Raw genomic sequence first — 27,789 nt, 5'->3', positions numbered from 1 at the left:
CAAACTTTCAATGGCTGTTTAAACAATGCAATTCCGTGCCTGTTTCAGATTAGTTTCGCTTTTTTAACCATGGTGATGGGAAACAGAGTATTGACGTCAAGGAAAACGGCCTGCAGACTGTTCCGTCCTGGAACATGACCATTTTGAACAGTGGCGTCCCGTTATCGAGATTAACTCTTGAGGCCTGTCGTGGTTCATGTTTTGCATGTTAGTATAAATGTAGCTGTACTTACCAACGGCGTCTAACTCATTGCCGCGTTCTGCATCTCTGTCACGTTCATTAGTGCTGGCAACAGGAGCAGGCAGACCTAAAATGACAAATCTAATGTGATCTCAAACGATACATATTCATAAACACAAAATAACAAAATATCGTGGCTTTTCCTCAGATAAATGACGTTACAAGACATGGGTGGAATAAATGAAATGATAAGATTTTACTTCCAAAAGCGTTGGTGAACAAATGTAAGAAAAACGAAATAAGATATTATAGATTTATCAGCAGTGTGGAGGAAATAATTTGAAGATTAATGCAAATGAGTTTTTACATATAACTAAAATCCTCTCGAAACTGGGTGATAATTCAGATACCCGACTCTTATGGGAGCAATACAAAACATATACATGTAGAATATATTCAATTTTATCTCCGTATTTAGATTCAAAATGACAAAAGTAACATAATGAACTTAAAAATTGAAGAAAAAAAGTATGCATTCGTAATTCATTGTTATTACCGTCATGACTCGGAGTTGCTATTCCGCAATTGCTTCCTCTTCTACGCAGAACTTCAATGAAAGATAAGGTCATATGAAATTTGTATTTTCAGAAACATTGATGTAAACAGGTAATACGGATTCTTTTTATAGTAACCTCAACGCATTACAAAACTTCGTTATAATAATAAAAATAAAAATAAAAATTTGCTTATTTGATAACAATTATAAAACAAGTTATATCAACTCATATTAATCATTGTTGTTGGCCCCGATGTTAGCACGCGGGGGCCTTAATGGAGTAGGAAATAGAGGATCTCACATAAATTTCCATGGATATGAGATTTATGAAACGAGTTGAGAAAGTTTTAATTTTGCGAGGCTCTGCCAAGCATAATCAAAACATTCTCAACTCGTTTCATAAATCTTATATCAAATGGAAACAAATGTGAGACTCTCTTTATCACATGACGTAAAACAATTGACAAAACATTAATTTTTAACTTAATTAGTTGCATTCCTTTAATAGTAACCGAATAACGGCTGAAATAATATCATTCAACAGAATGCGATGAAACATAGCTCACGAATCTGTACACACTTTTATAGTAGTATCCAGTCATTTTATTATTAGAATTGTCGACGTATGTTTATATTTGCAAACATACATCGAAAATACATGTTTGTTTTTAGTAATTCATGTGAGACAATGGTTTTAACAGCACGACCTACAAAATGACCTCACCAGACTGGCAGACAGCCGCGTCATAGCGCGCGCATGTACAAAATCGAGGTAACAAATGTTTCCGAGCCGGACTAGTCGCTGTCGTTGTCTGAAACGATTCTTCTTTGTTAAAGGGTTCTTTGATGACTGACGTTGTCCTCTTTTGGAACCACATTAATGTTGAAGTGTCCTCCATACACATTACCACCAAACATTGTGTGAAGTCCTCCGGGTACATTCCTTGATGAGGCCGTACATGTCGGTGGATGTATGTTGGACCGCGGTGTTGTTATAAGTCAGAGTCAACCGATTCTGTTGACATTGTGTTGAAGCGAGAGCCATGGTTTCGGAAGGATGGATACTATGCACAAAGGATCTTGTGCTGATAAGAGTAAATGTGACTAATTATTTACAGACTGTAAATATGATTGGTATTCCCGGTAACATAAGGCACAGTTGGCTCGTCAGATAGAAGTTTCATACGGTTTCCTGGCATGTCAAAATTAACTCCGTCCATCTACACAGTGTAATCGTTAGGTCCTTAATTAACAAGTAGGATTTTCGCGAGCCCACTGTTGTCTATACTCACCTTAACATTGATTGTGAAAGTAGCCATATATTTTATATGACTCGTAAAAAGGTAGTTCTGTTTACATACTACGTCACGCGTACAGGTATTAACACACACGAAATGTGAATAGTCTGACCAATCAAAACCCTCCAAGGTGTTATTACACGTGTGGTGATAACACAATTTATGTAATGAGTGTTATTACACTCATAACAGGGTAGTCATGTGATAAACAAGATTATGCGGAGGAAACCTACGAGGTCGGGCAGGTGACCCAGTACGTTTCCACGATCAAAATCGAATCCCGGCTGCCGTGGTGAAAAGCAAGTGTGCTATCCACTGTGCCATCCGACCATCCTCCTCTATCTCTTCCTTTAATTGTTTAATATATACGCCCAGGTTTCACTTACCTAGTCCAATAATAATGATTGGAAGGCATACCACCAAAGCTACCAATATCGGAACACCTCTACAAATAATTTGCAAATAAGAGTTATTTCTATTACAAGTTAACCATTCGGTACTGAAATTTACTAGTGCTTTAAATTAAATTACAAATCAGACACCAGCATTAGCTGAGATGATATCAACAACCAATAACATAGTTTGACTTTCTTTAGAATAATAATTACTTCTTGTGTCACTAAGGAGCAATATAAATTCCAATTGGATATGACAAGTAAGTATTCTATTGCTTGTACAGTTGTAATTGGATTTGTGCCGGAATTAATATATATAAAAAATACCATCTAAAAGCAAATCAACTTTCTGAGAAATTCCAAGATAAACTTAAACAAGCTATATGTTTGTAAAAAAAAACCAAACGTTTCTGTACATCTGACATATTAGATGCGTTAGCGGTATCTATATATCATATGTATCACGAGATTTAACCATTCACCTATTTCATAGTAATTTTTTGCTGTCTCGTGCCTTTTCTCTTTTTGGATAGAATTTGAATGTCAATATGTTGACCCGGAGTATAGTTTTGCTCCTCTTAATATTCATAAATATTCGCATTTTTTTGCGGTGCTTTATGTATGTTACAAATTGGTTTCCGTACTTACATATATATATACAAAGGTTTTGAGGAGTTGGGTTGAGAAACTGTTAACATCTCGTTTCCACCTGTAGAATTTTAAAAAGAAATACATACGAGTGTTTCGCATATATTATACCACGAAGTTCATACGATAAATCACATTTGACAGAATGAAATAATTCATACGAGTATTTGATATTCAGACTGGGGAATTACAAACGTATATTTTTGGTGTATCTAATATGTCAAGCTGACATTCTTCACATCAGTATTAAACATTCTATTGTATCCGCCTTGACATCTTTGAAAACGCAAACAATATGTGATTAGAACAAAATTGTTCCAGAAATCACAACTTGTGTAGATTTGCAGGTAGCCATTAACAGGAAACCATTTTCATATTCAAACTAAATCATTTTTTAAACAATAAATCCTAGAATTATCTAGAAGGATCTTTATCAGATTTACAAAAGAGGATTTTTTTCCCTTCTGGGCTCTTCATTTTCCTGACATGTACTATTTCTCAGTTCCACGTTGGTAAACATTTGTAATTCTTACTTAATTAGAAGTGCTGTCAATGGGCTAGGGATATTTTAGATAAGGGGAACAATGGAAACATACAAATACAATTTGAGAAAGATCCCTAAAGTACTTTCTGAGAAATATCTTTTGATAACAAATCTTAACTGTAAAATCAAAGATTTCCACCTGTCGGCCTTTGTGTTTTTTTCCCTCAAATAATTCCTAAAAGTAAATATGCACAAATAGAGATCAAGGGTAATTAACATATAAAATTTGAGAAAGACCCTTTAGTACTTTCTGAGAAATAGAGATAACAAAACGTTACTGTAAAATCAAAGATGATAACTTTAACCCCCGAAATTATAGATTGCTGCCTGTCGGCAATCTTTGTTTTTCTCCTCAGTTCAAATATTCGCTATACGACCATGGGACATCCCTCATGTGCTTTCTGAGAAATAGCACTAACAAACTTTAACAAACAAACTTCTGACTTTAACAATCTCAGAAACTGATCTGCGTTATATTGGACCATAAAGAACATCCTAAAGATCATCTTCGTTGTCCATGAGAAACCTTCATGTGAGATTTGAGAAAGATCCTCCCATTACTTCATGAGAAATATCTCTAACAAGAATTGTTTAAAGCTTATGATTATGGGCCAAATTATGCTTTTTGAGTACAATGACACAAGGATTGTAAAACTAGACTGATTTATTTTAATTAAAAAATGTATATGAAGATGAGACAACTTTACACATTATAGTGGAAAACCAATGAGAAATAAAGAATATCGTACCAGCTTTCGTGTGTATTGCTAGGATTCGAGCGTCACTAGCCTTGGCCTCATATAGTATCGTTCTTACTTCAACCTTGTATGTTGTACTTGGGGTCAGGTCCGGGAGGCGAATTTCCGTGCTATTACCCTTAGTTTCTGACAAAATGCACGTGAAATATTTATCAAAAATGATAATTAATAGAAAAAAACCCCACTTCAATACCATTGTTGGCCCTATTATATATATATCAATGTCTAACGGAACGATTTTGTTTGTATATTTCTCCAATATCGTGATATATGTTTATATATGATACAAAAATAACCTACCATTTTCGAGCTATTGTCTACATATCTGAAACCAATATCGTGCTATAGTTTTATACTTAAACATACTAATTTCTAGTTATAGGTCTACATATAACATACCAATACCGTGCTATAGGTAAAGATGTAACATACCAATATCATGCTAGAGACATCATGGTATAGCTAGATATACCATATACATAATCTACTATACCTATATCTATATCATACCAATAAAGATATAGATTTATATAAACAATATACATATCCTGCTATAAATCTAGATAAATTATATCAATATAGATTAATAGATAGTATACCAATGTAGCGATTTAGATGTATATATACCATATGCATATCCTGCTATAGATCTAGATATAACATACCAATATCGTGATATATGTCTTATTTGTACATATAGATATTTTGATATAGGTCAAGTTATCTAGATAAATCATATGCATAGACTGCTATTGATCTAAATATAACATATAAAGATAGTGCTACAGGTCTAAATCTTGCATAACGGTATTGTGCATTAAGTTTTGCTATAACATACCAAACTCTTGCTTCAACTGTTGATGCAACATGCCAATATCGTGCTATTGGTGGTGATATTACATACCGATGTTATGCTCCAGATATCGCAGCAGGGATTCGTTGAGCGGTTTATAAAGCCACACGGCTATAGTTCCGGAGCTGATACTACCGTCTAGCGACTCTACTTTAACATCAAGAATAACGTAGGTGGATGTGATATGGCTTGCATTCACTTCAGGTGGATTTGGCTGAACTGGAAAAAAGAAATTGATCTTATTATCTTCAACATTACATTCCAAGTAGCCATTAATATGTGCATATATTTTCGCTAGCTTAATATTTGCTCAAGGCTCTTTCAGAACAAATTCACCCGTTGTGTGACGTTGAATTTTTCAACAGGTGTACGTAATATAAGAGAACTTATATTTTGTTCTGATATTTATTTAGTTACCCTACGGGTTACCTTATTATGTAACATAAAGATTATCGTTTTATGATTGATAACTATAATAGCTTTCATTTAATTGTGAGTGTTTCATGAGTTCCTGTTGTTATTCTTTTCCTATCAATTTTTTGTAGGTGTGGTCAATATTTTTATCAACTTTAAATGCAGATTTGTTCTTTTGTGGTGACAATGGGATGCATTTTATTTCTACTTTACAGGTAAATGTTAATCTCGTGCTATCTAATCATATGGCTAACAAATATCAGCAATGCATTATACATATGCAAACGTAAGTTTTGTATAGCTCCTTATCAAAATAACAACTTATATATATTTTGTTGTTGTACGCGTTACAGATTACACGTGTTTTAATTGAAGGTACACAGTTAAAATTTTCTCGCATTCCTGTGCGTGTATGAAAGAAATGTCAAGGAAAGGAAAGGAATGCATTTTTTTCTATCTTACACAACATGTCACATTCAAAATGTGACATCAATGACATAACGTCAAGAAATCGGATCTTTCCTATGCCGCAATGCGGAAGTTGGGATGCATTTGGGATTTTTGGAGCTAATTGTATCAACTCAAATGAGAGAAAGAAATCATTCATGTGAGGGGATTTAGGATTGGAAATATCACCATCGGTAATTTAAAATCGATGAAAAAAACCCTGCAGAACCTCTGTTTTACCAAATTGGGAACCCTCGGGTCGAAATCTCGCTATCCTACAGCCCTAGGTATGGAAGGCATTTCGCCTGCTTCCCGATTCTGAACACATCACTATATCATCGCGCCGTCTCGTGTCACCTCTTTAAGAAGCATACACACCACAAGTGGAGCACGTCATAATTTTGGCAAAAGTGTGCTAATATAACAGAAATATGTATTACATTGTTGAGAATGGGATTACTATTAAGTTTTAAATGCAGGATTAAATGATAACTGTAATGAAACATGGAATACAAAGAATTCAGAAAGATAATAAATTGTTTGAGACGTTCCTGTCAATATATCATTATCAATTTTCGATTAGTAAGTCTCTAACACAAACCTGGAGGACTAGTTGTCGTGGTGGTTACTACTTCTGTCGTAGGTGGAAGACCACACTGACCGTTCGGAAGGACAACCTCTCCACCTTCACATCTGACAGGATCCCTACAAATATAAATATGAATATATTTTAGAAATTTTCCTAATGTTTCAACTGTAGTTTAGACCAATTTGGATTTCTAAGTGTTTGGCCCCTAATATCATTGATGAGTCAGAGAATGATGAGGCAGATGTATGATGCAGTGTAATTCAAATTCTGCATCCTGTATCCACTACTTAATTGTTAAAGTGCGAACAACTGTGTGTGTGCAATGTTCATCGTTGAAGAACAACTGAGACGTATACGTTTGCTGCAATATGGAGGTGTCAGGGATTGAAATTTCATACTGGCTGAAAAAGTTGGAAGGGAGATCATTGACCGATTATGAAAACAAAATAATACGGTAATGCAAACAAAACCGTTGTTGAGAAATTTAATCTAACAATTTGAAATCATCTGAAGGGAAATAACACCTATCCAATAAAGAAAGGTTTTCACACACCATTGATACATCTGTCTTGTATATCTGGTACAATTCAGATAGATAAGCAGTTTACTCATAAAAGTGCAGACAAAAGAAACAACAAAATTTGCTCCCATAACTTTGGTTAAGATAAAATCAACGTAGGTAGAGCACAGAAAATTGAATTTAAGAAGTTAACAACAAATTGATTAAGATCGAGATCGTCATATCTCTTTCTCAAGAAATACCAGGGAATATCAAAGTGTCAATAGAACCATAGTTCGAAAACAAAATCGATTAAACTAGGGTAAGATATTAATGAAAGAGAACACGGAGACTGCTGAAAAAGTAAAAGGGAAACAAGACCAGGAATACCGGAAGGGTAAGCATATTCTGCTTATCGATGACACCCGACAAGTAATTCTAACTTGAACCCTAGTTATGTCGCGTCCTGACATCGAGTTCTCGGGATTTGACAACAAAACCACAAGGCATTCTACTGAGAATGATAAAAGCATCGGCATTGTCTTGCGTTGTTAACCTGTTCTAAGATATGACTCAATTGTAAAATTATTTGAATCGTTCGATAACAAGACAATTTACCAAGCAATAGAGCATATTTTCACACTGTGCCGAATAACATTTTACATGTGTGTATATCTATCTCCCTCTACAGTTTTGGTCAGCGCTGGCATATGAGTAGAATACCTTACGTGAGTGTCCATGTCTAATTAATTAATTAATTAAGGGACTTATTGTTTTTACTCCGTTTCTTATTATTATAATTATTCTTCTGTGTTCTTCTTCTTCTTCTTCTTCTTCTTCAGCCATGAACTTGTCCGGAGGTTTTCCCAGAAACTACTGGGCGGATCATCATGAAACTACACACATATACTCATTAGGGGGTCTAGGTGTGCAACAGGCTATTTTTATCTCGAGCGGAAGTCCAAGATGGGCGCCATTACATTTTTGAAATTTTTGGGAATTTAAAATTTCTAAAGGTGTTCGCCAAAGATAGCCTATGCCACCTATCCTATTTAACATGTTTTATAGATATTTTCTTATGCATTCCAAATTTGGAATGTAGGTGTATGATGGTACCGCGAACTCAACTATGACATCCGTTTTCTAATTAAACAAAATGGCTGCCATATACTGGTTACTGATTGGTCGAAGCTCCGTTGTAGTTCGATTTCGTTCAAATTTAGTATGTATGCGTAATATGGCATTGCAAACTCAACTGCGACATTTGTTTTCTAATTTGACAAATAGGCCACCATATACTGGGTTCTGATTGGTGGAAATATAGATGTTGTCTGATTCTGCCCGGAATTGGTACATAGGGGTTTTGAGGAATGCCGAACACAATGGTAACAGTTTCGAAAAGTTTAGTTGCCATGGTAACGAAATGGAGGCCTATGATTGGTCGAAATTTAGTTGTGGTCTGAATATGCCCAGAATTGGTACATAGGGGTTTAAAAGGATGCAGAACACAATATTAACAGTTTCGAACAGCTCAGTTGCCATGGTAACGACATTTGGGCCTCTGATTGGACGAAATTTAAATGTTGTCTGATTCTGCCCAGAATTGGTACATAGGGGTTTGAAGAGATGCAAAACACAACTGTAACAGTTTCGAACAACTCAGTTGCCATGGTAACAGAATGGAGTCCTCCCATTGGTCGCAATTTAGCTGTTGTCTGATTTTGTCCCTAAGTCCAACAGGGGTCGTTTGGGGACTTCTGTAACGGCCATCCGTTACAATTAGTACTAATTATTATTGAACTTATTACAAACTTCAATAATTTGATATAACAAGAGCAGTATTCATCACATAGCATTTATAATTTGACAAAAAAATCTAGAAGTATATATTATTATTTCAATCTATATATATAAGTTGTTAATGCGATGAAAATAATAATGACAAAACCAAAACAAACGTTTCAAATACATTTGAATGTTAACAATTAATTTGGTATAGTTAATAAAAGCAGTACCCGTAGTGGCAAAGAAATCTATGTTTGTGACCAATTGCAGCACCTTGAGGTCTTATCGAACCCGTGTATAACCATATTGATGACAAAGCCGTATGCCATAGTAATATTGGTCAGTTATCTGATAACACTGACTTAGTTGGTGTCCCTCTGTTCTCTGTTCGAGTTTCGTTTTATTAACCGGGTTGCATTGCCTATTTGACTAGTCTAGCCTGAAATATGATAAACTATTTCCGTTCATTTGCTATCGAGGATGTCAATAACAATGGTTGTTATTGTGGTTTGTTAACGAATATTCGATTTCCAATGGGAGTGTTCTCAGTGTGTTTCTGTTATTATTATTTTTTTGTACCTTTATTCCATTTTTGTAAGATTTTTATTCGTTTTTATTTTTTCTCTGTCTTTGTCCATTTTAGTTTGCTAACAATTCGTGCACAAATTCAAATGTGAAGCTAAGAGGAATTTGTACCAGGCTTTAAAGAATATGAGGAATAAAGGAATAAAAAAAAGAAACAACCATATTATTTATGAAGGTTGGTGGTTTTGATTTTGTTCTTTCGATGTCCCTTTGATTTTGTTGTCTACCCGGGGTCCGATATAAGGACGTGACAATATTTGGATTCGATGACGCAGAAGACGCATACCATTCCGGAACACCTGGACATATTCTCCTTGCACTTTGTAATGGATCTGCTGTTAAACTGTTACCGTGTTTATATTTTGCCCTAGTTATAAAAAAAATACTTTTTTTCCTGTTTACACTGTATTTCTGTATAGTGCTAGAAGGATAAACAACTGAAAGCTAACACATGATCACATTGCCATTTCTGTTTGAAAGTCTGTATAAAAAGAAGAGATACTTTGGAAAAGAATACATGCCTTGGTGGTGGGACCGGAATGCACATTCCATTTATGGATTCTACATAGTTTGGCGCACATACACACCCACCTGCAAAAGAATAAAACGTAGTGAAACCAATTCACAGAAAAACAAAATGTATCAATCACACTGTTGTCACATCGTTATCTGAAATGACTAGCGATTTATAAGCAAATCGATAATGAATTTGAAGCAAACAATAAACACAATTGGTTGTAATTACTATAAAATGTAGTTCTAACATTTTGTCCCAGTCATTTCCCAGTCACAAATTGGAGAAAAAGGTGATTAGCGTATATCAATTATAATTTAGTATAAAGGATATTATGTTATATTTACATTAGTGTTGCAGTGCCACTTGATAACAGTACCAACTAAAAGTGTGTGCATGATTCAATAGAAGGATGTGTAGTAATATTAACAGTACTACATGTACCGTTGCATGACCTCTAACCCCCAACACACATAAACACAAGCAAACCAAAACAAAACAATATTGTTTATCGACGGTTAAAATACATCTAAATATATTTTAATAATCCTTTTTTTTTTTTTTTTTTTTTTTATCATCAAAAAAAAATCACCGTGAAATTTAAGTCCGCGTATTCAACGTCTAAAATGCGTCGTGTGCTAACTCCAGCCACAGACATTTGTAACGAAACCCTGTGACCAGCCAATATGTCTGACAGCGATGTCGCGGGCGTGTCCCTAGAATATGGAATGACGGTGGTTTTTAATCAAGGCACATCATGTTTATGGCGGGCCACCGAAGCGTGTCTGCTTTAAGATCATATGACAGGTCCTTTTCAACAGAATAGAATATTTCACTGTCCTCCAGAATCTACACTAGCGTCCGTTGCAAGTGGCGAAGCAGGTGAAATCGTTCCGGCTCGTCGGCCAGTCCCCTCATCGATATTAATACATGCCGAATGCTCAAACGATGAGCTAGTCTTGTTGACACAGTCGATCGACACAAGAATTCAGCAAACAACATCTTTTAAATCATCTTCTCGTTTCTAAGGAAACTCCACATTTCACGGTTGCCCTTTCTATCTCGTTGAAAGTCGAGCCGCTTCGTTGCCTGATGAACGAAGCCGCTGCACAGCCGGTTTTTAAACGGTCAGCTTTCTCCGCGAACACGGAATAAATTTCTGACTTTTTGCAACTAAAATATTTTACATGGTATTTTTGTTGTTTTAGATCTACTGTCAATTTTTAAGATAATCAATTCTTGTTAAACGTTCTGAAAATGTAAATTAAATTATTAAAAAATATGTGGAATTATTTGTTTATTGCTCAACTGTGTATTGAGTCACCGTTGACAACGCATCATCTTTCCCGCGAAAATGGCTATTCTGTTAATGTTGTTTTCATGACGGTGTTTAGCTTTTTAACGTGAAAAAGTCTATTTTTTCTTAATTTCAAATAATAAAAGTGGATGTAATAGAATTAAGATAAAAGGTTTGAAATGCATCATTTTAACATTGATGAGGGTATGCAACACAGTTCCGTTCAAACATATTCCATGATGCGCGTTAGCGCATCTTGGAGAATATGTTTGAACGTAACTGTGTTGCATACCCTCATCAATGTTAAAAAGATGCATTTCAAACCTTAAATAACGCCTGGATGTAGACTAACATAAAAAATAACCTTTCACATCGGTGAATAAAAACAAATGAGGCGTTAAAGAATCATGTCACATAAATCAACCTAAAACATTGCAGTGAAGCTGGTACAACCGCTTACACCAGAGCTGTAATGATCGAAAATAATGTAAAACGTCTAACTGTAAACTAATGTAATGAGCCTATTTATAGAAAACTATAGAAAAAACACACTGTATTAGGCCAAACTAGTGAAGCCAGTTTAACCACCAACACCACAGACATATACCAACTAGGTAAGCCGGTCTAACCACCTATACTACATATACATCCCAACTAGGTAAGCCGGTCTAGCCACCAACACCACATACATACCCCAACTAGGTAAGGCGGTCCTACCGCCAACACCACAGACATATCCCCACTACGTAAGCCGGTCTAATCACCAACACCACACATATATCTCTACCAGGTAAGCCGGCCTAACCACCAACAGCAGAGATATATCCCCAATAGGTAAGCCGGTCTAACAACCCAACACCACAGATATATCTCTACCAGGTAAGCCGGCCTAACCACCAACACCAGAGATATATCCCCACTAGGTAAGCCGGTCTAACCACCAACACCACAGACATATCCCCACAAGATAAGCCGGTCTAACCACCAACACCACAAACATATCCCCACTACGTAAGCCGGTCTAACCACCAACACCATATACATATCCCCATTAGATAAACCGGTCCAACCACCAATACCACAGACATATCCAAACTACGTAAGCCGGTCTAACCACAAACACCACAGACATATCTCCACTAGGTAAGCCGGTCTAGCCACCAACACCACAGACATATCTCCACTAGGTAAGCCGGTCTAGCCACCAACACCACAGACATATCTCCACTAGGTTAGCCGGTCTAACCACCAACACCAGGAGACATATCCACACTAGGTAAGCCGGTCTAACCACCAACACCACAGACATATACCAACTAGATCAGCGGGTCTTAGCACCAACACCACAGACATATCCCAACTAGGTAAGCCGGTCTAACAACCAACACCACAGACATATCCCAACTAGGTAAGCCGGTCTAACAATCAACACCACAGACATATCCCAAATAGGTAAGCCGGTCTAACCACCAACACTACATATATATCCCCACTAGGTCGGCCGGTCTAACCACCAACACAACAGACATATCCCCACTAGGTAAGCCGGTCTAGCCACCAACACCACATATATATCCACCCTAGGAAAGCCGGTCTGGCCACCAACACCACAGACATATCCCCAATAGGTAAGCCGGTCTAACCACCAACACCACAGACATATCCACACTAGGTAAGCCGGTCTAACCACCAACACCAGGAGACATATCTTTACTAGGTAAGCCGGTCTAACCTCCAATACCACAGACATATCCACACTAAGTAAGCCGGTCTTACCACCAACACCACAGACATATCCACACTAGGTAAGCCGGTCTTACCGCCAATACCACATATATAAAACAACACCTGGAGACATATTGTTACTAGGTAAGCCGGTCGAAACACCAACACCACAGACATATCACCACTAGGTAAACCGGTCTTACCGCCAACACCACAGACATATCCCCACTAGGTAAGCCGGTCTAACCACAAACACCACAGACATATCCCCAATAGGTAAGCCGGTCTAACCACCAACACCACAGACATATCCACATTAGGTAAGCCGGTCTAACCCCCAACACTACATACATATCCACACTAGGTAAGCCGGTCTAACCCCCAACACCACAGACATATCCCCGCTAGGTAAGCCGGTCTAACCACCAATACTACAGATAAATCCCCACTAGGTAAGCCGGTCTTACCGCCAATACCACATATATAAAACAACACCAGGAGACATATCTTTACTAGGAAAGCCGGTCGAAACACCAACACCACAGACAAATCCTGCTAGGGACTGGTCTTACCGCCAACAGCATTAAGCCGATTAAGGTTCAAACACAATGAATGCCCAACTAGGGAGGTGGTCTTACTGCAAACACTTCAGTCGTATTTAAACCCGGTCTTACCACAAACACTACTTTAAACTCGTGAAGCCGGTCTAACCGCGAACATCATAGGCGCATCATTACTTGTGAAACCAGTAAAAGAGCGAACTTAGTAGATTAGTTTCAAAAGCACTATCGTCGTATCGTCACTAATGAAGCCGGACTGACTGCGAACATCACAGACGTATCCCCACTAATTACATTAATTATAATAAAATAATCTATCCACGAACACCAACGTCCTATACCCACAAACTAACCCGATCGTTCCATAAACACATATGTATCTATATAAGCCACTCACTAGCGGTTTTTCATAAAGGTCTGAATTGCTGAATTTAAGCTATAAACTGAAGAAGGCAGTCTTACTAAGCTGTTAGCAATTATTCTTTAACGACAAGATAGAAACATACCTTTAACGAACCTTTGATTTAAACTGATATATACTTCACAGTCAGAGGAAATATGAATAACTTACCAATATACTTCTTTACTTATACATGTTACTTACATGATTGTAACAAAATCTTGTTTCCATCACACTGTACAAAGGAACACGCATCCTCTCTCTGTCCACAGTAGTGTCGTGATGTGTCACAGACACACTTCGTTAACCCGTCCGGCTGTACTTTCGGCACTGTTTCTCCTAGTAAAGCAACGAAAACAAGGGTTTATGAAACTCATAAACTACGTTTCAAGATCATTTAAACTATTTTTAGGAATAATTCCTTATAACAATAATACGCATTAATTTTGCCTTGTGGTCATTTAACTATATTTATTCACTTACAGAAATGTATATGCAATATTAGCCAACACTTTACCTTATATGACATATTTTGATGTAGTTAGTTAGTAATGGGCTGAATATGCGGAAAGTCCAGAGGATATGCACTTTAATGTTCTCTTCACCCTTGGAACAATGTCGTGGCGAAATCGAATAATCTCTACCCGCCATTTTGTAGATGAACATGTAGACGATATTAATTATTTTGTGTACAATGAAGGAATCGCACAGCAGTGTAACGGTAACATGAAATGGCTTTGAAGTCGGATTTATACCATCTTTAATTTTCCAAAGACACGTATCAGCCTAACTATTGATCAGGTTATTTTACCTGAAAACAATCAAATAGCTGACCGTGTACCTTCGATTTTGCCATGACATTTGACATCTGACAGTTCGAATTTTGAATTTCAGAGCATGAATTTTTGTATAAGGCTTATCAATTGCAAAAAATGAATTAAACTGATACATAAATACACAGTAATGTTTTATATTTCTTATAGGGATGTATATAAAAACATATACATTACTGTAGTTATGTAAGTTTGTTCCCTCCTCCGTATCGTTATGTTACCTTACCTACGAAGTTGCAAAGGGTCGCAGCGTTAACCAGCAAATATTCCTGAAACACAAAGTAGGGTTTTCATGTTTAATATAATAAGTTACCGGCTGATGGGCACTAGACATGGAACCAGGCTTTGTTTGTAGGACCGATATGTCTGGATTGAATCAGAGCTGAATCCTAAATCGGTGATGATATATATGACTTTTATACAAGTATTGTCAATATGGGTTTAAACATTTCCATATGCCGTGTTTTGTATTATTATCAAGGATTCAGATATCATCTTATCAAATTTATACAATCGTGAAAAAATTACCGTCTTATATGTTGGCTTGATTTTTTTTTTACAGAAAACTTACCAAAAGGAATGGTACTATTACCAGGTTCGACAACTTCATGCTGTTCATGATCCCTTCCTGGAAAAAATAAAACCAATAGCACGTAAAACACTTCAAGCATTTTAAAATTTCGTTGAAGCATCAAGTAATAAATTTCGAATATTGATTGGACAACCCTGTAGGGATGGATCATGCAACACTGGGAAAGTCGCTAATCATAGATGCAGCTCTATATTATGTAATAAGTTCACAGTGACATTCTTCTTGTACTCGAGACTCCGTCAGCCAAGACATCCTTGCATACCAAATATGGTTACTGAATGTTAAAGAGTATACAAGAGACGCCCCGGCAATGTTTGTACACATGATCAGGTGATAGATCAAGCAAAGGTCACAGTGGTCTACTTTTTGTACTTGACAATCCACCACCCAATGATGTACTTGCATACTAAACCTGGTTACTGAATGTTTAATAGTACACAAGAGATGCCCAGACAATTTGTGTTAAAAGGATCAGGTGATAGATAAGCAAAGATCACAGTGATCTACTTTTTGAACTTTACAATCCACCATCCAAGGATTTTCTTGCATACTAAATCTGGTTACTCCAGATGAAATAGTTTAACGATTAACCTCTGACAAAATAGTGTAAAAGCATATAAATTTGTGTTGGGGTTAAATTTCGTTGTTTTTGTATTGGGACAAATTAGAAGGGATTATATTTCGTGGAATTAATCTTTCAAAACCCTGTATTTTTTCTGGTAAATAAAAAGTTCAATTGAAGGCGTGACGACACAGTGTAGGTAAATATAGTACAGGTAAGATTGGGCGAGATTTACTCACTCGATGGGTATTGGTCAAATTCATCACGCTCTATAGCTTATATACAAAAAAAGACATTCACACAGACGAACATGTACCTCGTCAATAGTTCGTACGATAGCAGACAAGAAACATGTCTTTTCTGAAAAAGTTATGATTAACCAAAGGATGGGAGTCATCTATTCCAGGACATATACACATATACATTCCAACACGTACATTCTTCTATATAAACATCAACAACCTGCCCTCGTACACACAATCCTAAATACACATAAACACCAACACATAAACATTCCAACACGTACATTCTTCTATATAAACATCAACAACCTGCCCTCGTACACACAATCCTAAATACACATAAACACCAACACATAAACATTCCAACACGTACATTCTTCTATATAAACATCAACAACCTGCACTCGTACACCCAATCCTAAATACACATAAACACCAACACATACACATTCCAACACGTACACACTTTTATGTACACTAATCAACCTGCAGACATACTCACATCCTTAATACACATATACACAAACACATATCCGGTGTAGCATGGTATTGTGAAGCATGGTAAAATGAACCGTGGTTCATATTACCATAATGGTGAAATGAACCGCTCTGGGATATATTCACACATATACACGAACCCTAATTACACACATATACATCTCTCACACAACCCTCAATCCTTATACCATGCGCTCTGGCATATATTCAAACATATACACCACTTTTACAGTCCTAACTACACATTCATACACAAAACCCTAACTGACATTCGCCTCTCTATTTAAAAGTTTTAACTAACACACAGGATTATGACATTTATAATACATATTCAGATAAAGCTATCAATTATTTTGTTTAGTTTGCATAAGTATAAGCAGTTATAGTTATTTATTATACACACTAATTTAATCCCTGTGCAGGTTCATCATTGTATTTTCTGTGAATATATCAATGTAACTATGTCAGCCTTCTTTGCAGTATAGAAAATAAGTAGATACGCACTATGTCAGCCTTCTTCGCATTATAGAAAATAAGTAGATACGCTATCTAATAGGACTTATTATCATCACCCAAATGTATGTATCTCCTCTTAGTTAAGATATTAGCTGAAATGTAGCCAGTTCTATTATTCATTAGTAGTAGATGATGACGTAGATGCTTATTGAAAACAACAAATGAATAGCTCACAATGGTCTTCACAAACCTGTTATCAATAAGGTGATTTACAATGCTTATCCAAATTGTAATTACTCGCCCCTTTTCTTAGCTGACATGATATTACATTCAGCTTTCAAGCATAACAATATTTGAAGGTATTATAACAACATTATCATCAGTATGGTGGCATATTTCTGCCATCCACTTGCGACTTACGAGTTACGTATGTCGACATAATTATTGAAAGATGTCGACATAATCTGAGAAGATGTCGACATAACTTTTAAATTATGTCGACATGTCATCACATTTGCCGAGGTAATTTTGCCGAGATTATTATGTCGTAAGTGGTTGATGTCGACATTTATCGTGTTAATGCTCGGGTGTGACATCGACTTACCACTTACGACTTGCCACTTACGACTTATTTATGTCGACATCCTAGTAGATAATGCCGACTTACCAAAACGAGGATATAGACTTTGTACATCATAGTAGTCTACTGTAATATCCATATCTTTGATTTCACATATTTACACTGATTTTACCAAGTTACTCACCAGTATAGTCACCACTGTCCAGTCAGCATCAGCCCACCTTCGCGGTCCTCGTGCACAAGCCTCGTTTTGGTAAGTCGGCAATAATCTAATAGGATGTCGACATAAATAAGTCGTAAGTGGCAAGTCGATGTCACACCCAAGCATTAACACGATAAAAAGCCGAGTTATCCACTTACGAGATAATTATCTCGGCAAATGTGATAATATGTCTACATAATTTAAAAGTTATGTCGACATCTTCTCAGATTATGTCGACATCTTTCAATAATTATGTCGAGATACGTAACTCGTAAGTCGCAAGTGGATGGCAGAAATATGCCACCATACATCAGGGAAGGATGACATTTTATTTTTGAATATCGACCAGGAAGGTCCATTGTTCAACTGATTCCATTTACTCATCATAAGGTAAGCAACTATCCTGAAAAAAGATTGTTTTAGCATATTTAGATCTCGTCATGCAAGTATCATTTAGAAGTAAATTATTGGGTGGCTCAATAATTCCATTAAGGTATTAGGCGTCAAATTGTTCATAATTTGTACATAATTATCAGAATGTGATTGTTTATTATAATTTGTAATGTATCAAAGTTTTCATTATCCAGTTTATAATGAGTTGCACGCTTTCGATGACCAGATAGGGTGTTCACCTCTCCCAAAGTGATTATTCGCATGACTTTTTATTTAATATTAGCTCAAATAAAAAACTATACATTATTTCAAGAGTATTTCTATCAAATTTATACTTTCTCATTTACCGAATATTCAATATAAAATGAGTATTGCATGTTTCAGAAATTAGAAATTAGGACATTAGTGCTCATGAGATTTATTATCAGATCAGTTATAAATGGATTATTAAAAATGTTTCTTCTTACAACCTTTACATTGTAGCTCTAATGTTTTCTATTTATTTGCCTCAAAACAATTATTAACTGGCTCAAGGTCTTCATTAAAGTAATTACAAGATGTATTAGTTGAGTAAAGTTCAAACTAATTATGTTTTTATCTGAGATAACATACTTTTTTCAATTTATACAATAACCTTTCTATCTAAACCTTTGTTTATGTCAAGAAATACAAATCTAACATCTTTACCTTTATCTAGATTGTTTTACTTATATTATATTTAGAAAGAAACCCGATTGTTGTTTACATTTTGTTTAGTAATAAAGTAGAATTCATATTTAAATACGATATTTTAATAATTTTAGACAGAACTGAAGAGTAGCCGTATGTCAATAGTAACCTGGATTAGGGGCATCACCTTCGCTTTTGTACAGAGCATTTACATTAGCCACTTTCCAAGTATGAATGATTCTATCAATAGAGAGAGGGAAATAAGCATTAAATTAGTTGGGGGCTACTCCATCAGTGCCGTCCGGCTTATTGAATTTTTATGACTAAGGGGAGGTAAATCCAGCAATCTTGTGTTGTCAGTTGTATCTGATGGGTAAACAAGAGGCTAATGACCACGTAACTGGCGGGCTAAACAGTTTATAACAGTTGGTGTTATCAGGAACACTGAGAGTTACAACTAATTTTGACCAGACTGCAGTGAAGTAGTGAGCATATTTACCTAGCACACCACAGATATGACGCTAAATAGACCATGTTTCAAAAACTAAAGCACACATATATATAAGAGGGAATTAATTTGCAGAATCTTGTTTCGTTGGATCAACCTTTCCTTATAAACAGATCTTCACCGGGAAATTATCGTTCTTCTTTCTCATGCAAGCTGTAAGTGATAAAGGTTTTCGCGAAAGAGGTTATATTCCAGATGATGTGTTCTAATTCCATATGTTTACTGAAATCATAGCCTTAAAACTTTGACTGGAAAATTTCGTGATTTCAAAATATTAAGGAATTGTGATTCCTTTTACAACGCCATCAGGAATGCTCCACGCTGCGATGTCCATCACAGACATAGTAACAACTTACTCTATGTGCATATTATTGGCAGGACGATTGGCATCTAACAAGGACATGTGTTCTATACGTTTCCAGCCTTACAACAAGGCAGTGCAAAGTTTGGCATGCAAATCTAGGGATCCAACCTAGACCTTAGATAAAACTAGACAGTGCGTGTGCAAAATATAGATTGTAGCTCTAGGGATCTTACCTAAACCTAAAATAAACTAGGCAGCGTAAAGTATTGAATGTAATTCCATGGATCCAGCCTAGACCTTAGATAAAACTAAGCATTGCAAAGTATGGAATGAAGCTTCAGGAATCCAACTTAGACTTTTGATTAAGCTAGGCAGTGCCGTGAATGAGATGTAACTCTAGGTATCCAGTCTGGACGTTAGATAAAAATCTAGCTCTATGGATCCCATGTCAACCTGAGATAAATTAAGGCAGTGCAATGAATGCAATGGAATTCAAGAAAATCCTACCACATCCAGGATACATGGGATTGCTTTATTTGCGATTTAATACAAAATACCTCGTACTTAAAGCATAGTTATGTGTTCAAAAGTCTGTTTATGATACTAATATTACGTCAAAAGTTTAATCCAGCAAATATGTTTGTATTGGTTGATGAAAACTTAAACTGGAAAATATATTAGTAAGCATTATAAAATTAACTGAACAAATACCATAACGCTACTTGCATGACGGTCTCATTTAGAAATGTTATAGATATACGCAAACATGAAGTTAGTTGTAAAGGTTACTTTCACTCATCCTTGTCCAGTACGTGTGGAATGAAGATTTATCAAACTGCCTCCTACCCTTATATAAACAGTGACCCATCTACAACTGTACAGTAGTTTGCACTAAACGGTCCAATAAATCAAGTCAATAGAATAAAAAGCATAAGGACTAATTGTTGTTAAATTTGTTTTGCATTTCTATCTACTAACGCAAACAGGAAAGTAAGCTGTATATAGTATATACAAAATGTAATTGAGTATGATTTTAACAGTACCTCATCCATGACATTATTGACATTGATTATTCATTACTTTAGAAACTTTGTATTGAAAACTTTTTTTAATGGTTTCTTACATAGGCAGATGTTTTATGATAGTAACTATCAATGGAAATAACCCTTGATTTTAAAATCAAATTGATATATGTTTATTACGTACATAACTACTAGTATTCCTATCATTTAATTTCTATTAGAATCCAGTTGTCCAAGATCTGATTAGATTAAATTATAACTTGGAGAAAAACATCACATTCTGTTTGCAGCATATTTCAAATATACAATTCATTGTATAGGGATTCAAATAGAAGACTTCTTTTAGAATTTCAGATATTCTAAAAAAATAAATGCTTACATGAACGGCAACGCAACGTTAAATTAAGCTAAGAGCAACCTAGTCCGAAATTACCTCTTTAAATTCGCCCCATCAGAAAATGAAAGGGGAGATTGTCAGTTAGTTCGGACTAAGAGCAGAAGGGTCCTTATTGCATTTAAATATATCCAAAATAAGTAATCGATTTTATCACAGCCTTCTGCTTCCGATTTGTGTTATAAAACAACACAGTGGAATGTATATCCCCCGCTTGCAGGACATATTGTAGGTTAACATTATTGAGGTTAGGTTTAAACATGTTAGTATCGTACTGTTGAGACATATTGTATATCTTGAAACTTGAAGAAAAAAACCCCCTATACCTCATTGATTATCGGTAAATATCAACAAATCACATCGGATGGCAAACTTAGCATGAGTTGGATGTGCATAAGGAATTTGGTTGAAACATCTTAACAATATCTACAGCAACAAGTACTAATTGTAATGGGAGACCATTACAGATGTCCCCCAAACTGCCCCCATAGTCGCAAAGATGCATCAGAAAAGGATCGCATACTAAATTTGAGTGAAATTGAGCAATTTCAAAATTGCAACCAATCAGAATCCTCAGTGTAGTTGCTATGGCAACGAATTATATGCAGTTCAATTAGCAGTCCCCTAATATCCCTATATACCAATTTTCATCAAAATCGAACAATATCTAAATTTCGACCAATCGGAAGCCTCTGTGTGGTTGCTATGGTAACGAAACTAATGCGGTTTAATTCGCAGTCCCCTAATATCCCTTATATAAATTTTCATCAAAATCTAACAATATCTATATTTCGACCGATCAGAAGCTACCGTGTGGTAGCTATGGCAACGAAACCGATGCGGTTGAAATCGCAATCCCCTAATATCCCTATATACCAACTTTCATCAAAATCGAACCAAGTTTGAAGACAATCGGTTAACATTTGTTATAGTTATTGCACAGAAACAGTACCCAGCATATATTACGTTTTTTTGTTATTCAAGGGGCCATTACTCCGCCAAATGGGGTCCCCTGAAAGTGGTCATCGAACTTGGCCGAGCCCTTAAGGCATTTGACCCTGTGACCAAGTTTGAAGAAAATCGGTTAACATTTGTTGTATTTACTGCACGGAAACAAAACGCGGCAGATAATTACGTTTCATTATTCAAGGGGCCATAACTCCGCCAAATGGGGTCCGCTGAAAGTAGTCATCAAACTTGCCCGAGCCCTTTAGGAATTTAACCGTGTGATTGAGTTAGAAGAAAATCGGTTAACATTTGTTGTAGTTATTGCACGGAAACGAAGCGTGACAGACAGACGGACAGACGGACAGACAGACAGACCGACAGACCCATATTAATATCCCCCTTTCGGCGAAAGCGGGGGATAATAATAGTTTTTTTCTCTCAATATACGTGTATTTCACTATTTTCTTTTTACATAATTCGGAGGTAGATGCTTGTACATATAATAACCATCTATACTAAGTTTGCCTTAGTTGTAAATGTTTAACGAACACTTCAAATGAGATCTCAAATATGCTGTATAACTATAGGATTAAATATTACGAAATATATGAAATACATGGTGTCTTACCTTTGGTGTCTTAGTAGTAAATTATTCCACACAAACCACTTGCAGAATGAAAAAGCATATGACGTAGATGCATAAAACTGAATTGTATCTATTTATAACTGTATACTATAGTATATATCTATATATAGTGTAGGGTATTTCCGCGATATACACATCAAGTGTTGATGTTCACATATTACAAGTTGGAAACTGGGCATTGCGATTAATTTAAAACAGTTTTCAAATTCATATATAATTTCTAGCCCGAACACACAATTCAGTATTTAAATGCACTGTCATATTTAATGCTTAGTAACAGGTCTATTAACTTCTTAATCAACAAAGAAAGAAATATTGCATCAGACATTCGGTCTCCCCCTTTTCCCACTTACATCTATATGTCAATTCTTATGCTATTTGGTCAAATGGTTTAGAGAACGCTTATCCTCCGGACATTTGGTAAGCATTTTTGTCGAAACAATTAACTGACCGCTTCATCAATTTAGGACTTATCAGTGGTACTTCTGGTCATAAAGAAAAAGAATCCATGTATGTAGATTAAAAAACGTAAAATACTAGAATTCGTAGTTACCAGAAAAAATACAGGGTCTTATTGATTCCACGAATTTGTCCCCATACAAAAACAACGAAAGAAGACCCCAACGACATATTATACTTTTACAGTATTGCACACTATGATCAGTTCGTTTAAATAGGATTCATCGGAGGCATTTAGAGGCAACAAAATGACAAATCCATGTCTGAGGTGTTCCGAACATATGAAGCTCATTTTTAATTGTATCTCGTGTAAACCATGTCAGAATAAATTCTAGTCATACGGTTACGGTCAACCGTGGGGATAGATAGACCGCCAGCACAGTCAGCCAACTTGTAGCATAAATAATCACTAGAAAAACGGAGAAATGAAAAACCTATTTGAAAAGGAACAACTAATAAATTCGATTCACTTTAGAGCTAAATTACATTAGAATTAAATTCATGATACATAGCCATTTTCGAAAATGAAGGCGGTTTTTTCCTATTTTCTAAAACACTGTCTAATATTATTGCCCTACACTTTAAACATTCACATTTATTTTATTCAAAACATACATATTCATTTGCTATAAATGAAACTACTAAAACACATTTCTTTCACAAAAATCTATGATGCTACATTTGGATTTTTTTCTTATAATATAAATCAGTAGACTTTAAGCGAACTGTTACCAAAAGTAAAGCACAGCTAAAATAATCTTCTCAAAATGCTTTTACTATTTACAAAACATGTTCCAATATGTAGTTATAAATGAATGACGTGGTGTACTGTTGTCAAGTACACAGTTTACATATGGCGTCTTTATGTATAGTAGTATTCCATATATAGGAACGGTGATTGCTGATGTCACTGTATTTACATCATTACAATTGATAGAGTACCTCAGATTCTGAAATTAATTATAATTTTGAAGCCACATCCCAGAGCAGACATATAGTACCGTATGGCATCGTGAAATACGCCCCATAAGTGTAACTTCGTGAAATACACCTCATAAGTATAATTGGTAGTTATGACTCCATTATGAGTAAAGGTCTGTGTGTTGCTAATGAGGAAAGAAAAACTAATGATTGTGAAATTAATGTCGTCATGTTTGTCTTAAAGTAAGATAGCCATTAGTGTCATATTAGGTACAAGTGAAGAGATGAAGCTGATGACGAGAAACCCGTGGAATCTCTATAGTTTAAAGTCATAGAGGAAAATGAGACGCAAGGAGATCTCAAAAATCCTGTTAATCAATCATTAAACATCATCAACATATCGTAATGGGAAATCAAAGGATCGGATATGTAGCTTATCTTCTTCATTATTATAGTCCTTGTGTAAATTCAGGTTCCTAAGAGTACAAAATATTATCATTTTCATATATTTGACGCCATATTTTACGTTTTCAACAATAATATAACAGCTCTGGATCTGAGGTAATCAGAAATGGTAATAGTTTAAGTACAAATAAATATCAGAAAATGATAAGTTAATATCTAAAAATACATCTATGATTTCAACTAACATGGTAACAAGGATACTCACTCTCTGTCAACTCGGTAGTAATCCGTCAGAATAACGCTGTGAATTACATGACTATCCCACACTTAAACCTTATTCTATATTTAGAAGAAGGGATTTCCTATTATTTTGTAGCCTATCTGTACAAAGGATCGTATGTTAAGGGCAATCTAACTGTCCGACTGTCTGTAGACACACCGTTGTTTGCAATGATCCTCCCCATAAATAATGCACCGATTTAAATAAAATGGTACATATAACATTGGAGTCAACTCCCACTATTTATTGAGTCATTATTCTTTGTTATAAAATGTTGTTAGCACGACTCCTTCTAAAGTACTGCACCTACTTGAATGACACTGGGTACACATCAAATGTTCAAATATGGGATGCAAATAAAGTATATAAACTGACGCGACCTTCCCTTACTCCAAGACATATCCCAACTAGGTGCGCCGATCTAACAACAAACACCACAGACATATTCCCACTAAGTAGGCCAGTCTAACCTACAACACCACAGACATATCCCCACTAGGTAAGCCAGTCTAACCTACAACACCACAGACATATCCCCACTAGGTAAGCGGGTCTAACCACCAATACCACAGATATATCCCCACTAAGTAAGCCGGTTTTACCGCAAATAAATGTACCACAGACATATCCCCACTAGGTAAACCGGTCTTACTGCCAACACCACAGACATATCCCTACTTGGTAAGTCGGTCTAACAACCAAAACCAGGAGACATATCTTTGCTAGGTTAGCCGGTCTAACCACCAACACCACAGACATATCCCTACTTGGTAAGTCGGTCTAACAACCAACACCAGGAGACATATCTTTGCTAGGTAAGCCGGTCCAACCACCAACACCATAGCTATATACCCACTAGGTAAGCCTGTCTAACCACCAACACCACATATATATCCTCACTAGGTAAGCCGGTCCAACCACCAACACCACATATATATCCTCACTAGGTAAGCCGGTCTAACCACCAACACCACATATATATCCCCATTAGGTAAGCCGGTCTTACCGCCAACACCACATATATATCCCCCACTTGGTAAGCCGGTCTAACCACAAACACCACAGACATATCCTCACTAGGTAAGCCGGTCTTACCACCAACACCACATATATATCCCCATTAGGTAAGCCGGTCTTACCGCCAACACCACATACATATCCCTACTTGGTAAGCCGGTCTAACAACCAACACCAGGAGACATATCTTTACTAGGTAAGCCGGTCAAACCACCAACACCACAGACATATCCTCACTAGGTAAGCCGGTCCAACCACTAACACCACAGACATATCACCACTGGGTAAGCCGGTATAACAACCAACACCAGGAGACATATCTTTACTAGGGAAGCCGGTCTAACCACCAACACCACAGACATATCCCCATTAGGTAAGCCGGTCTAACCACCAACACCCCAGACATATCCCCACTAGGTAAGCCTGTCTAACAACCAACACCAGGAGACATATCTTTACTAGGTAATACGGTCTAACCACCAACACCACAGACATATCCCCACTAGGTAAGCCGGTCTTACCGCAAATACCACAGACATATCCCCACTAGGTAAGCCGGTTTCACCGCCAATACCACAGACATATCCCCACTAGGTAAGCCGGTCTTACCGCCAATACCACAGACATATCCCTACTTGGTAAGCCGGTCCAACAACGAACACCACATATATATCCCACTAAATATTAATTGCTATCATACTTTTACTAATATTAACATCCTTTTTGTATGTGTAATAAGTCTTAATTTTCCACAAGTTGATATCAGCCCGGGTGATTTAATATGCTAGGGGTTTATTTTTCAGTTAATCTAGATGAGGTTGTAACTTTGAATTATACCACAGTTATTAAAAAAGTCGGATAGTTGTATTAAAATCAATCATTATACCGAAATATAATCATCTATTCATATCTGTTCCTACACCCGACAATAATTTTATTCAACAGTTGAACACTACTTTTTTCAATTTTATTTGGCAATCACCAGTCGACAAAATTAAAAGAGACACTATAGTCCAAAGCTATGAAAATGGAGGTCTGAAAATGATTAATATCAGGAATTATATAACAAGCCTTAAGTCTACATGGATAAGAAGATTACTTCTTATAATGATAAATGTTGGACAAATATTTTTGAAGGAGAACATTTTCCCACCATCAACATATCAGATTTTGGTACTGACTTCATTTAAAAAAATTAAACCCAAAAATGCCTTCTGGAAACATGTTTTTCAGGCATGGGTAGATATTTCAGAAGAAACACAAATGCAAATTAAAAATATTGAGCAGTTTCTTACTTTTCCTATATGGTATAACCCAATTTTCTGCATTGATAACCGTTCTTTTTTCATTAAAAATGGTTTGAGAAGGGTGTTAAAAATGTGTATGACCTACTGGACCAAGATAATTCTTTTCTAACCTTTGCAAACTTTTAACTAAAATTCAATATCGATTCAGAAAACTTCTTAATTTATCAAAGAATATATGCCAATCAAATAAGCAAAGATATACATGTAGACAATTTAACTTTAATTTAACTGTTGAAAACATTTTTTTTTTTTTAATTTAATTTTTTTATTTTCAAAGATTTTCAGAACATGTACATTATACAGAACATCACATCAACACATATCCACACATTCACACATATCTACTATTGAAATTATCAGCAACCTCATCCTCCTCATCATCCTCATCATCTGATGCTGATTTTATACAATCACCAAGACACATTCAATTTTCACACACTTTCACACATAGAATAGACAAAACAAAGAGAGAGAGAGAGAGAGAGAGAGAGAGAGAGAGAGAG

At 36.0% G+C, this 27,789-nt stretch overlaps 1 protein-coding gene across 1 annotated transcript in view; it reads right to left on the bottom strand.

Moving 5' to 3' along the window:
- The window catches only part of LOC110457798, a 34,947-nt gene extending 11,977 nt beyond the window's left edge, over nucleotides 1-22,970 (bottom strand). Inside the window, exons 1-13 of the mRNA XM_021509209.1 lie at nucleotides 22,880-22,970; nucleotides 17,996-18,080; nucleotides 15,453-15,509; nucleotides 15,108-15,150; nucleotides 14,253-14,387; nucleotides 10,074-10,143; nucleotides 6,696-6,799; nucleotides 5,285-5,452; nucleotides 4,372-4,506; nucleotides 3,079-3,139; nucleotides 2,422-2,480; nucleotides 738-788; nucleotides 234-308 (exon numbers count right to left, since the gene is read on the bottom strand). Of these exons, the coding sequence (XP_021364884.1) occupies nucleotides 234-308; nucleotides 738-788; nucleotides 2,422-2,480; nucleotides 3,079-3,139; nucleotides 4,372-4,506; nucleotides 5,285-5,452; nucleotides 6,696-6,799; nucleotides 10,074-10,143; nucleotides 14,253-14,387; nucleotides 15,108-15,150; nucleotides 15,453-15,500 (949 nt within the window). The 5' untranslated portion in view covers nucleotides 15,501-15,509; nucleotides 17,996-18,080; nucleotides 22,880-22,970. The remainder of the gene's footprint in view (nucleotides 1-233; nucleotides 309-737; nucleotides 789-2,421; nucleotides 2,481-3,078; nucleotides 3,140-4,371; nucleotides 4,507-5,284; nucleotides 5,453-6,695; nucleotides 6,800-10,073; nucleotides 10,144-14,252; nucleotides 14,388-15,107; nucleotides 15,151-15,452; nucleotides 15,510-17,995; nucleotides 18,081-22,879) is intronic.
- Between the last annotated feature and the right edge of the window lie 4,819 nt (nucleotides 22,971-27,789).

This window comes from Mizuhopecten yessoensis, unplaced genomic scaffold (assembly GCF_002113885.1).
Source record: "Mizuhopecten yessoensis strain PY_sf001 unplaced genomic scaffold, ASM211388v2 scaffold9311, whole genome shotgun sequence".
Classification (NCBI taxonomy): Eukaryota; Metazoa; Mollusca; class Bivalvia; order Pectinida; family Pectinidae; genus Mizuhopecten; species Mizuhopecten yessoensis.
Note: the sequence above shows the minus strand (reverse complement) of the source record. Positions and strands in the feature narration are given on the sequence as shown.